The 12,869-nt window shown below is 35.5% G+C and overlaps 1 protein-coding gene across 1 annotated transcript in view; it reads right to left on the minus strand.

The window, feature by feature from the left end:
• Window positions 1-12,869, minus strand: part of RYR2 (ryanodine receptor 2) — an 814,256-nt gene that overhangs the window by 142,536 nt on the left and 658,851 nt on the right. The window contains exons 64-68 of the mRNA XM_018042460.1: window positions 12,181-12,241; window positions 10,315-10,553; window positions 8,740-8,821; window positions 4,961-5,091; window positions 573-893 (exon numbers count right to left, since the gene is read on the minus strand). Of these exons, the coding sequence (XP_017897949.1) occupies window positions 573-893; window positions 4,961-5,091; window positions 8,740-8,821; window positions 10,315-10,553; window positions 12,181-12,241 (834 nt within the window). The remainder of the gene's footprint in view (window positions 1-572; window positions 894-4,960; window positions 5,092-8,739; window positions 8,822-10,314; window positions 10,554-12,180; window positions 12,242-12,869) is intronic.

The raw sequence follows: 12,869 nt of genomic DNA on the forward strand, positions 1-12,869 counted from the left end.
TTTTTAAAACTCTTCTTTTAATCCTCCATGATATTCTAAATATTCTGTAAGTCATGAAATATTGAAATCTTAACATTTAAAGAAAGCGTAATATTCTGGAATATGGATATACACAACCTATTTAACCATTCTCTAGTTCCTGGTCACTCAGATTGCTTCCAATTACTAAATATAAATAGCGCAATCCTCCCTGACTCCTGCAAAGATAGATTACTAAAAGTGGGTGAGTTCGAAATCCAGTGAGTTCAAAATTTTTGTCTCTGTCTACAGAATCATTAATTTTGATTGCTGTGTTATAATTAATCTTAGCAAGATTAATCTTCACAAGATTGGTCAAATTAAGAAAATGTTTTCTAACTTAAATGTACTAACTATATGGAAAGTTAAACAATGTCTGATTAAATCTAGTGTTTTTTTTTTTTTGAGAACAGCAAACAGCATGAAAGAAATAAGAATATTTTTGAGTACAGAAGCAAATATTAATCAAGACTGAGAGAGGAAGATTCTAGTCTTCTGCACTTCGAACCTTTCTGAAAACAAAACATAAATGGCACATTCCTTCTCAGTCTTACCTGCTAACCTCTTCATCCAGGCTCCCTCATCAATACCCAAGTTATTATATATGATTTTCAGGATATTGCCCAGCAGTGTGTTCATGTGCTCTGAGTTCAGAGCAGTACAGCACATCTCAGCCCTTCCTGGATTATTCTCAGGTCCATGCTCCCACCAACGAGACATGTAGCTACAAAGCATGGGCAGGATAACTTCCATCACGTGTGGCATCTGTGTGTAGCGAATACCGGACTCAGCCAAGTCCACAATTTCTTCCATGAGCTTCTCCAAAGACGGTATATTTGGACAAACATCTTCCACATTAGTAGGCAAATTAAGAGCTAGAGAAACATACAAATGACACGTGTTCGGTCAAAGAAGTGACCTGCAAGCCACGTGGGCCACTGTTAATAACAGACATGAGCAACCATTTCATGCTGAGCTTCAAAACTCAGCCAGACCTGGCATGTCTTCAGCTGGATCCCACTCCCTCTTTTCATGGTAGCTATTTCAAACTTTCTTTGCCCCCAAGTCCCGATTCCACCACCTGAAGATCAGCAAATGACCATCCCTTGTACTTCAGAGCAAACACGAGTATCAGATGTCTCTCCCTCCAACTGCCTGCTCTCATGTGGCCAGGATTTATGCATCTGGTTTCACATTCACCGTTATTCCCCTTTTCAGAGGAAGGAGTTCTGAGGTTCACTGTTCCACCTGTGACCTAATGTCAAGCCTACACTCCAGCAGATGCCTTGCTCAGGATTGCATCTTCAGCTCCTTCTCCACTGTCTCCTCCCTAGCAGCCTGTATATATGCTTAAGTCTCTCCCAGACCGTTCACTCTTCAGGTGCACTCCTAGCCACAGATGTGAATGCTCTGCTTTCTACCACTAAACAATTTTATTTTTTTAATCCTTATCTAAAGTAAAACTTCACATCACTGACCAAAATTCCCTTTTCCTAAAGTCCCCCTTTCCTTACCTTCAATGCATTCAGTCTTTCTGGACTCTTTTCTAAATTTTGCCAGTCTCTTTTTACTAAATCTTTTCACCTTGCTGAACTTTTATACGTGGGTTTTCTTTCGAGATTTGTGTTGACCTCACTTCTCTTAGCTTGTATGTTTGCCTAGGCAATTCTGGCCATTCCTATGAGATTCTGTTCAGGCAAATTAACTCTAAATCCCATATTTCCTAAAGCTTTGTGTGAGTGTGTGCTTCATAAGGAATGTGTTAAAAAGCCAACTGTAAATGGGTCTAAATTTAAACTTGACCTTTCCTCTCCAATCTACCTCTTCAGCCTGTACTAGTAATATCGCGGTGAGGACAACGTTGTCTGGTGAGTCACCCAGGCTAGAAACCTGGGAGAAATTCTAGGCCGGGAGGCTCCTTCATCTCCTATAGGGGATGCTTCTATCTCGAGGATTTCTCATAACCTCTGCACTACAAGCTTCATCCAAGGGGCCTTATCCAATCAGATCTCTTCTGAATCACCACAATCATTTTCTAATTGGTGACACACACTACTCCACCTCTCTTTCTTCTAGCATGATGGACTTCCACAATACAAACCTACTCATGTCACTCATGTCACTTTTCAAAGCCAGTGAAAGGGTCCGATTGCACTGGTACAGTCCCCGTTCCTTACCTGACCTGGAAAGCCTACCTCACCTCTTCTTGGTTTTCCAATACTTACCTCATCTTTTCTCTTTCTTCCTTGAAAGCTATCGCCACCTCAAAGTACTTAAAGTTTCCCCTAAGTACGACCGTTGCAGTGTCCCTAATTTCAAGGCTCATATTGTACCAACTTTGCTAAGTCTTCCCAGGTGCTCTTAGCTCAAACTGCTTTTTCACACCCCCAGTGTTCTTTATTGTGAATTCTATCACATATATTCATCAGTTTCTCTCCCTCAGTGCATCTAGAACCTCCCAGAGGAAAAGAACCAAGTCATATTCATCTTTGTATTCTGTCTCCTTCACCTACCAACAATCATATGCTGAATGGCTTGAGTAAAAAGTGAATGAAGGAGAATCATTAAATGCAGTTCCTTTGCTTTGTTATGAAAATGATGTATTATAAAAAATAAGCAGGTAAATTATTGGCTCTGGTTATTTGCTTATCTGTAATGAAACAGCAATGTGCTTCATTGCAAAAATATGAAAGGATCAAAAATCCTTAATAAGACAACTTAACAAGACATGCTTACACAGAAAATAATACAAATTTAACTGTGTTTTACTGTTTACAAATATATTGTGCAACTATCTAGAAAAATATTGCTAATTTATAGTCATCATATTTTCTTTTAGCTTCCTCTCTGTGATATGAAATTAGAATTACAAACTAGGTAAAGTAAATGATAATTATTCAACTTTTAAAAAGCATTCTTACTTGAAAAATTCACTATAAAATTAGTGTAACCAGTAACTCCCATACAAACATGAATTACACAAAATGATCTCATTAACTAAATGATCTCATTAATTAAATGCATACGTCTCATTAACAGAGACATATGCCTTTGTGAACAGCAAATATTCTTGTCCAAGTTTGGGGAGCTCAACATCTACTTCTGTTTAATTGACTATGCCAAAGTCTTTGACTGTGTGGATCACAACAAATTGGACAATTCTGAAAGATGGGAATAGCAGACCACATGACCTGCCTCTTGAGAAATCTGTATGCAGATCAGGAAGCAACAGTTAGAACTGGACATAGAACAACGGACTGGTTCAAAATAGGGAAAGGAGTACATCAAGGCTGTATATTGTCACCCTGCTTATTTAACTTCTATGCAGAGTACGTCATAAGAAACTTTGGGCTGGATGAGGAACAAGATGGAATCAAGACTGCTGGGAGAAATACCAATAACCTCAGATCTGCAGATGACACTACCCTTATGGCAGAAAGTGAAGAAGAACTAAAGAGGCTCTTCATGAAAGTGAAAGAGGAGAGGGGAAAAGTTGGCTTAAAAGTCAACATTGAGAAAACTAAGATCATGGCCTCTGGCCCATCACTTCATGGCAAATAGATGGAGAAACAGTGGAAACAGTGACCGACTTTATTTTTGGGTGCTCAAAAATCACTGCAGGTGGTGACTGCAGCCATGGAATTAAAAGACGCTTGTTCCTTGGAAGAAAAGTTATGACCAACCTAGACAACATTATTAAAAAGTAGAGACATTACCAACAAAGGTCTGTCTACTTATAGCTATGGTTTTTCCAGTAGTCATGTTTGGATGTGAGAGGTGGACTATAAAGAAAGCTGAGTGCCAAAGAATTGATGCTTTTGAGCCATGGTATTGGAGAAGACTCTTGAGAGTCCCTTGGACTGCAAGGAGATCCAACCAGTCCATCCTAAAGGAAATCAGTCTTGAACATTCGTTGGAAGGACTGATACTGAAGCTGAAACTCCAATACTTTGGCCACCTGATGTGAAGAACTGATTCATTTGAAAAGACCCCGGTGCTGGGAGAGATTGAAGGTGGGAGGATAAGGGGATCACATAGGATGAAATGGTTGGATGGCATCACAGACTCTATGGACATGAGTTTGAGTAAGCTCTGAGAGTTGGTGATGGACAGGGAGGCCTGGCATGCTGTAGTCCATGTTAGGTCGCAAAGAGTTGGACACGACTGAGTGACTGATTGCAAGGCTTTTTGGAAAACAACTAATATACAATATAGTTTATCAGACTTAGAGGACAATACTATTAGAAAAAATCACATGGAATAAAACTGTCCCAATAAGATGGATCTATCAAGTGAACTGAGAAAAAAGCAAAGTATGAATCCATGCTGCTGCTGCTAAGTCACCTCAGTCACGTTCAACTCTGCGAGACCCCATGGATGGCAGCCCACCTGGCTCCTCCATCCTGGGGATTTTCCAGGCAAGAACACTGGAGTGGGTTGCCATTTCCTTCTCCAATGCATGCATGCATGCTAAGCCGCTTCAGTCATGTCCAACTCTGTATTACCCCATGGAGAGCAGCCCACCAGGCTCCTCTGTCCACAGGATTCTCCATGCAAGAATACTGAAGTGGGTTGCCATTTCCTTCTCCAATGAATCCATAATCATAACAAATAAGAATAGTGTACATGTGCTGACTACCTATAAGAGATAACTGAATTAGAGCGACCTATTTTTTCCATACTGTTGATTATTCTGTCTTATTATTAAGAGGGTTAACTTGTCTGTGGTTCATTCATTTAAAAGAAACTAATTTTCTTTCATAAAAACAATGGAGATAGTATACAACACTCCAAAAACTTCCAAATAATAAGACTTAAGAACAAATAGCATTGGAGATAATAAATTAAAATAGCCCATTAAAAAAATCATGGTTGTAAAATACTACAAATATCACTCATTTTTAGCTTCAAATATCAAGTACCACACATGCTTCTTTGCTACCTGCTCTCTCTCTCGAAGACTTTGTATTGTAGATGGAGTAAATATTGTGCTTGTCCAGGTGAGTTTCCAAAAATGCTACAGGAAAGGCACCAGCAAAAGCAGCCAGACATTCTCCCAGTGCAGAACGTTGCCTGTAAATGGAAACTTTACATTTTTAAAGTCTTCTAAGTGAATAACTGAAGCAGTTAGATTAAAATTGGCAGTCAACCTACAAGAAGGACAATCATAGAGCTACTGATAAAAACTACCCCTCGGATCCAACCTCTATATTGTAAAATATCATATGCTTTCCATAGCAAGTTCCCTACCATTTTTTTAAAAGCTAAATTACCTGTCAGCTACAGAGAAGTTAAAAACGGTACAGCCAAAAATACCAGCAACAACAACAAACACACTTGTAAATGCCTCCACTAGTTTGGACATTTCATTTGGTTTCCTTTTCTTTCTTTTTTAACACAGTGCTCTAAGGAACAATTTTTGCCATATGAATAAATGGATTTTGGTAAAAAAATTTAAAAAAATAAAGTACTAATACTAACACACATATAACTTTCTGAAAATGTGCCATATATAATTAATTTCAGGGTTATATAAGTAATTTCAGGTTATTACTCAGTTATGAAATAGTAAGATACACTAGATGCTAAAGACTATTGATAACACTTAAAACTGATTTATCATTTTCAAGAGAAGGAGGTGCCTTGGGAATCAAACTGTGATCAATTTATTTAAGAATTCTCCTGCCACTGATATATTTAAATTCTCTCTCTCCCCAAGTTTTCTGGTTAATCCAAGGCTTTACTGGCACCTTAAAAGTTTATTAAATATAGAATAATATGAGAGTTCAGCAAATTATGAACTCTTTAAACGACTTTGTATATATATTTAATTTAAAAGTCAATAAAATGTATTGAGTTAAGACAAGATAACATAATTCTCTTGGGTAGTTTTAAATTTCTTACTAAGAAATAATAAATAATGCTTGATTATTTAATATTTTAATTAAAACGACTAGATACGTACTCTGCTAGGAGAAAATATCCCTTCACAGAAAGAAACTGAATAAGGTAAACTTCAGTTTAAACATTTAATAACATTGCATTACTAAAAATAAGACATCAAGAAGTTACAAAGAGCACAGGCTTTTATTCATACAGATCCAAGACCTGATCTTACTCCTAATGCTGTGTCACTCACTGCAGGAAAACTACTTATAGTTTTCAAGTTTTTCTTTCCTTACCTAAAAACGAGGACAGAATTGCAAAATATCTGGTATACGATATGGGTTCAATAAATGTTTTAAAATAATGAGACATACTTTAAGAAGTTAATAGCCTAAAATGTTTCATGTATGACCCTAAGGTAGGTATTCTATTTCCTGACATCTGATTCAAAGCGTGAAAGCAGTAGTTGTTCAGTTGTGTCTGACTCTTTGCAATCCCATCCATGGACTGTAGTCCACCAGGCTCCTCTGTCCATGGGATTCTCCAGGCAAGAATACTGGAGTGGGTTGCCATTCCCTTCTCCAGGGATCTTCCCAATCCAGGGATTGAACACTGGTCTCCCGCATTGCTGGCAGAATTTTTACCATCTGAGCCACCAGGATATTGAGCTAGTCCTTTTATTTCATTAATAATTCCTCTGAATTATTTAATGATTCACGTCAAAATACCAATTCAAATAATAATTCTCAGATTAATTTTGATCATTCGTATTGTTTTCTGGAAATAGTAACATTTCTTTAAATGATTTGTATAAAAACAACTACATTTTTTAGTATGCCATCATTTTTTCAAAATACCTTTTATTCACCTTCAAATTTTTATTTTTATATTCTCCCAGAATCACTTTACAATTGTGAAGTTAACTGAATAAAATGCACATATACTTTTTTTTTAGACTTTAAGAGAATGATCCAAATTTTATCAAGAAAAATATCCAGGCAAGAACAGCAAAAAACAATAACAGTAACTGCTGAGGTATAAGATAATTTTGACTACCAGATATTAAAATAAATTACAAAATATTGATAATTTAGGCTAAACGGTACTGCTCTTATCATTCAAAAAATCAAATAATAGAACAGAATTCTAGAAATATATATTCTAGAACACATTCTAGAAATATAACCTATCATATTTAGTGCATGACTGAGTTTATTTCAAATCAGTGAATGAAAGAAACATTTAATAAATCATTATGTTAGACATGATGGATGATTTAAAAATTGAATTTAAATTCTACATAACAAACGCCAAACAGACACATGAAATTCAGATGCATTTCTAGTAAATTCTCTTCTTAGCCCTGAGATAATCATTTCAGAAGAGGGCAACAGAGGATTAGATGTTTAGACACCATCACCAACTCAATGGACATGAATTTGAGCAAACTCCGGGAGGTAGTGAAGGACAGAGAAGCCTGGTGTGCTGCAGTCCATGGAGTCACAAAGAGACACAACTTAGCAACTGAAGAACAACAAACGATTTTGGACATTGCCTTACTCAAGCTTCTCACGCGTGTGTTTTCCACCATGAGTTGGCTAAAGACTTCAATCATACTTCACTGAGACAACAAAAGTTATTAGACACAAACCTAGACTTACCTTCTATTTATTTCCTATTGAGTAAAGAAAGTTTTGAGTCCAAAGAACCATGTTTTAAAAAATACATTCCTGATGACCCCATGTAATTCCCTGTATTATGTGCTCCTCACACACAATAACTTGCCACTATAACATTGATCAGCTTACTTGTTCTGTTTCGTTTCTTCCACTTGACATAAGCTCTTTGAGAGCAGGGATCTATCTGTTTACTGTTGTATCCCAGAATCTGACATTTAATAAATATTTACTGAATGAACAAAAGAATTAAAAAGTAAATCTAGACAAATGAAAATATGAAAAATCTAGGAGAGCAAATATTTTAATTTCTAGTTGTTAAGGTATAGTACAAACGTTTTAAAATCATGAAAATAAGAGGAAGACGCACATGATGTAATTGGTAGGTTTGATTATATAAAAGTTCAAAACTCTCATGACATAAAAACTATCTGTACATTATATCTTATATATAAGCACTATAAAGGTATAAAAATGTGAAAAAATCATAAAAACAGGAGAAATAACAGACAAGAGGTTAATTATTAATAAAAAGAAAGGTAAACTGATGAGTAACACAATAAACTAATAGAAAAATGGACAAAAAATGAGAAAAGGTAATTTATCAAATAAATAAAAATGGCAAAGTAAACATAACAAAGTAGCCCATATCAAGTAATCAGAGAAATGCATCTGAAAATAAAAATGATATCCCATTTTAACTATTAAATTTATAAATAGTGAAAAGGAATAATCAGAAATAAGAAACATGTGAGGAAGTAAGAATCCTCTTGCAAACTTTATAGTATAAAGTGAATCAGTTCTTATAAAGACAGTAAAATGTGTATCATAAACCTTTAATATATGCATACTTTTTAACCCAGATCTCCAAATTCTGATAAAGGAAAAGAAAATAAATACACAAAGAAAACTGTGAACATAGATTTAGCATTTTACATTTTTCATTCATAAATTGACATTTATTATATCAATAAATATCATATCAGTCAAATTTAGCATTTAGCTTAAAGACTGGCTAATTCCTCCCAAGGAATTCAACACATCAATTTGGTTGTTTAGTTTATAACTAAGGAAAAAGTTATAAAGTGAAACCCTTGAAATGAATAATTATAACATGTAATAAAACTATTAGTAAGATGTTAAACTCTTAAAATCTTACCTTTCCACATAAATACTCTTGCTGGTTCCCAAAGCATACAAGCTAGTCAGAATTCTATAACATGACACCTGTACATCTTCCACTAAGGAAAAAGAGAATTTCATTTAAAACACTTGTTATCAATACACTGTCCTGAGAAAGTTTAGGCTAAAAACAAAACTCTATATCAAAGACATACTAATATTTTAATATTTGACAAAATATAAGAACATATAAAACTGTTTAAATTCATGATTATATTTTAAAATACAAAATTTTAAAATTATATTTAAATTACATTTAAAACTTTTTTCTCAAATAAAAGTCTTTTCTTGAAGGAGCTAAAAGCATTCTAAAGACTCATGCTCTGATTATACAGACAGAATATTATCAGGAACAATTTATCATTTTTATTTAGGCATAAGAATAAGGATTTCTTCAAGAATAAAACTAAGCACAAGAATATCTGGGAGGACAGGTCCATTTTGACTCGGGTTTCAAAGGTATATAAAGGCAGTATCTTTTATTTTAACTCTCAAATGAATAAGAATGAGAATGCTGGAGAATGGGGTGTATCATTTATTTCTAAAACAACCTGCAATTCAAAGCATAAGAAAGTTACTCTTGTGGTTTCTAAAGCTAGAAAATAAAACTTCTAAGATGATCTCTGATTCAATAAACATGTTCAACAGGCAAAGAAATATAAGAACCTTGCATTTCTAATGCCAACTCTGTTGCCACTTTCTGGAGGACACACCATATCATGAATGGAGAAATCATTATCCTCTCCCATACTTGTTTCTATGTCAATATGGGATGGGAAGTAATGGTCCCACTGGTTCAAGTAGTGTCAATATTTTGAAACTAGTCTTTGCGTCATTCTCTGATTACAATGGTTTTTACCGAACTTTACCTGGGAGACCTACACCATTTGAGAGTCTGAGTGGGTGGGTCAGTGGGCAAGACCCACTTGACTGCTAGATACGGGCTTTTAGCTTCCTTCATGTTCATATAGGCAGAAGGGGAAGGAACTTAGGTCATGTGGCTCTCTTTCCACTCAAGCTTGGGCATTCTGTGGATATCTTTAATAACTACAGAATTCCAGAGAAAAGCAGCAGATGAAATCCCCTATGAAAACAGACTGAAATCTATAAACCAAAGACATTTGCGCCACCCTGGTAGATCAATTATTTAGACACAGACTTTGTCTCAGCAGTCTTCACATTTCGGTAGGAGAGCTTGCAGAAACAATTTGCATCAACTCAGAAATAATTTGAACACACTTAATGCTTTCCTATGGTGAAACTGCATTAGAAAATTTCCATGGAAAAAGACAACAATACAAAGAGTAAAATCTGTAACTTGGATGTCAACAGTGTGGGAGTGACTATCTATAACCACTACCTTACTGGTCCCTCCTGTGAATTCACGATCTATCTCTATAATAATGGTTTTGTAACTCAAATGTCAACCTAAAGTGTTCTGCCAAAAAAAAAAAAAAATTAATTAAGCAGTGTTTGAGTAATCTCTATGATGTGGCTGTTACAATTTCTGATTGTACTATTTAGATAATGAAACTGTAATAGATTTACATACATATTAGATCTTCTCCGAATTGATGCTGGCCAATATGCTCAAATAATGATGACAGCATTGGCAACAGTGCCACCGTGGTATAATTGATAATCTGAGTAACACCTTTGGGTTGGTTTCGGGTGTGGGTGAACTGGCCCTGCTTGAGATTCTCCATCGTCTTCTCCAGATCCTCTGCGGCATTGTCCAGGAAGGCTCTGAGCGCGCTTTTAACACTCTCCAGGCCAGTCTTCATCACAGTCCTAGGGAGGAAAGAAGGGACAACTTACATCTTGTGGTAGGAGCACGTGAAATATAAATAAAACATGCTTTTACATCATGTTTATTTGTTCATGACGATATTCAGTCAACTTAATTTTTTTAATCCACTTTCATATAATTTTTTTCTTATATACTTGAAGTTATAGTAATATCATTCCATAGATGCATAACCTTTCCTAAATGCCTTTAAAGTCAACTTAATTAGGATCTTGAAGCAAAATGTAGGTTGTTTTTTTTTTTTTAACATCCTCCCTACTCTCCCGACCCTCCCTGTGGCCGCACAAATGAGGAACCTTAATCCCCCAACCAGGGATCAAACCCCAAACCTGCCCTCTATGTTGGGAGCTCTGAGTCAACCACTGGACTTTTAGGGAAATCCCAAATGGCTCCCAAAGTTCTAATGATTTATGCTTTTCAACTGTCGTCTCAAATTTTGAGAATACTTATTTCATGACTAACAAAACTTAGGTCCTGAGCCAGTTTAGTTCATCTCAAATCCAACAAAACTAGACTGTTTTGTGAGGCAATGGGTGTGAAAGAAACATTTAATGGCGGTTAAACCAAGTTACCAACTTATACAGACTTTTTTTTTTTACTTTTAACAGTAGAAAATCAGTTTTTTTATAAATAAGTCTCTGAAGATTGAACTCTGTATGAAAGTGACATGCTAAAAGCCACTATTTCACATAGAAAATCAAGGTGCATAATTGTATCTTTTTTCTTCATTTATTATACAAAACATCTCAAATAAAATTTTAAACATTAAAAAGAATAATTCAAGGTATCACTGAATATTGTCTGTGGAAGACTTCTAGGAACTTTTATTTAGATATATCCTGGATAATTAATGAATTAAATGAATGGCTTAAAGGCTGAATCAAGCTAACCAAATTGGTTTTGTATTTGGATTTCTGGTCATGGTGATATTGGGGCAGGGTAGAAAGTGTATGTATTTGGAAATTGGCCTACTTCCACACTTGTTATGGAATTTTGAGCTTCACTTTACTCAACTGTAAAATGAGAATAAAACCCTCATGTTTCCTATAAAACTAAATATTATAACAAAATGGAGTACACTACCGTGCTTTGAAGTTAATAAGCTGTCTAGAGTTGTAGCTCGTTATTTTCATGTCACATGATACAGTCCCAATGCAACTCTCAATTATATACCTAGCCACTACAGAAATTACTTGAAATTTAAATAACAATCTGTATCTGATTATATATAAAAATAACATAATGCTCTTGTATTATTGGGCTTCCCTTGTAGCTCAGTTGGTAAAGAATCTGCCTGCAGTGCAGGAGACCTGGGTTCGATCCCTGGGTTAGAAAGATCCTTTGGAGAAGAAAATGGCGACCCACTCCAGTATCGTTGCCTGGAAAGTCTCATGGACAGAGGAGCCTGGTGGGCTGCAGTCCATGGGGTCACAAAGAGCTGGACATGACTGAGCGACTAACACTTACTTACTTGTATTAGTAATTTATAAAATATTTTCTTTTTCACCTGAAGTCTTCATTACAATTCCAACGAAAACACTAGCTTTTTCTTCAGATTCCTATATATCATTTTTACACTCATTGACTGAGATAAAAAACATATCCATTTACCTTGCATCCAAAGTCTGACCCAAAATATGAAGACAGTTGACAATTGATGTTGCATCATTCCCTAAAGAGGAAACAAATAGCTGTATAAACTGCTCTGAGAAATTCTCAATGTTCCTCTTTCTATTGACGCTTGTGTTCCAAAAAATTAGTCAAGGCACAACTCAATCAGGATAACTCAATTCAAGGGACTTTTTGATAATTAAGTTTAAAATCATGCAGTTTTTCTGCTTAAAAGTGGTTATGCAAATGTAAGTAGAAAAGCAATAAAGCATGTTTCATCAAATAGCTGACATACTCAAGAAGCATTCAAAGCACTGCACCATCCAAAGAATTTTAACTGGATTCTTCAAACGTATCCCCCTCCCAATACCAGTTCACATTATTTTTAAATCATACTGTATGTCAACTTTTATTAAAGTCAGCTGATATCCTCTGTGAAATGAGGTGAATTAAAGTCTAATAAATTTAATTCCCTTTTAATTACCCCAAGTATGTCTGCTTTCTTCTTGCATTCAACTGCATTAAGATGAGTTATTTTGCCTGAATTTAACTGCATTCGCATGAACTAACATGCCTGAATGTTGCTGGTCTTTGGTGGAAAAGAAGTACCAAACCATCATGTAAGAAAGTATCAGAGGCCGAAGAAGTTAGACATTACTTATGAGATATCTAAAATGGGGCAACTCCTC

Source organism: Capra hircus, chromosome 28 (assembly GCF_001704415.2).
Source record: "Capra hircus breed San Clemente chromosome 28, ASM170441v1, whole genome shotgun sequence".
Classification (NCBI taxonomy): domain Eukaryota; kingdom Metazoa; phylum Chordata; class Mammalia; order Artiodactyla; family Bovidae; genus Capra; species Capra hircus.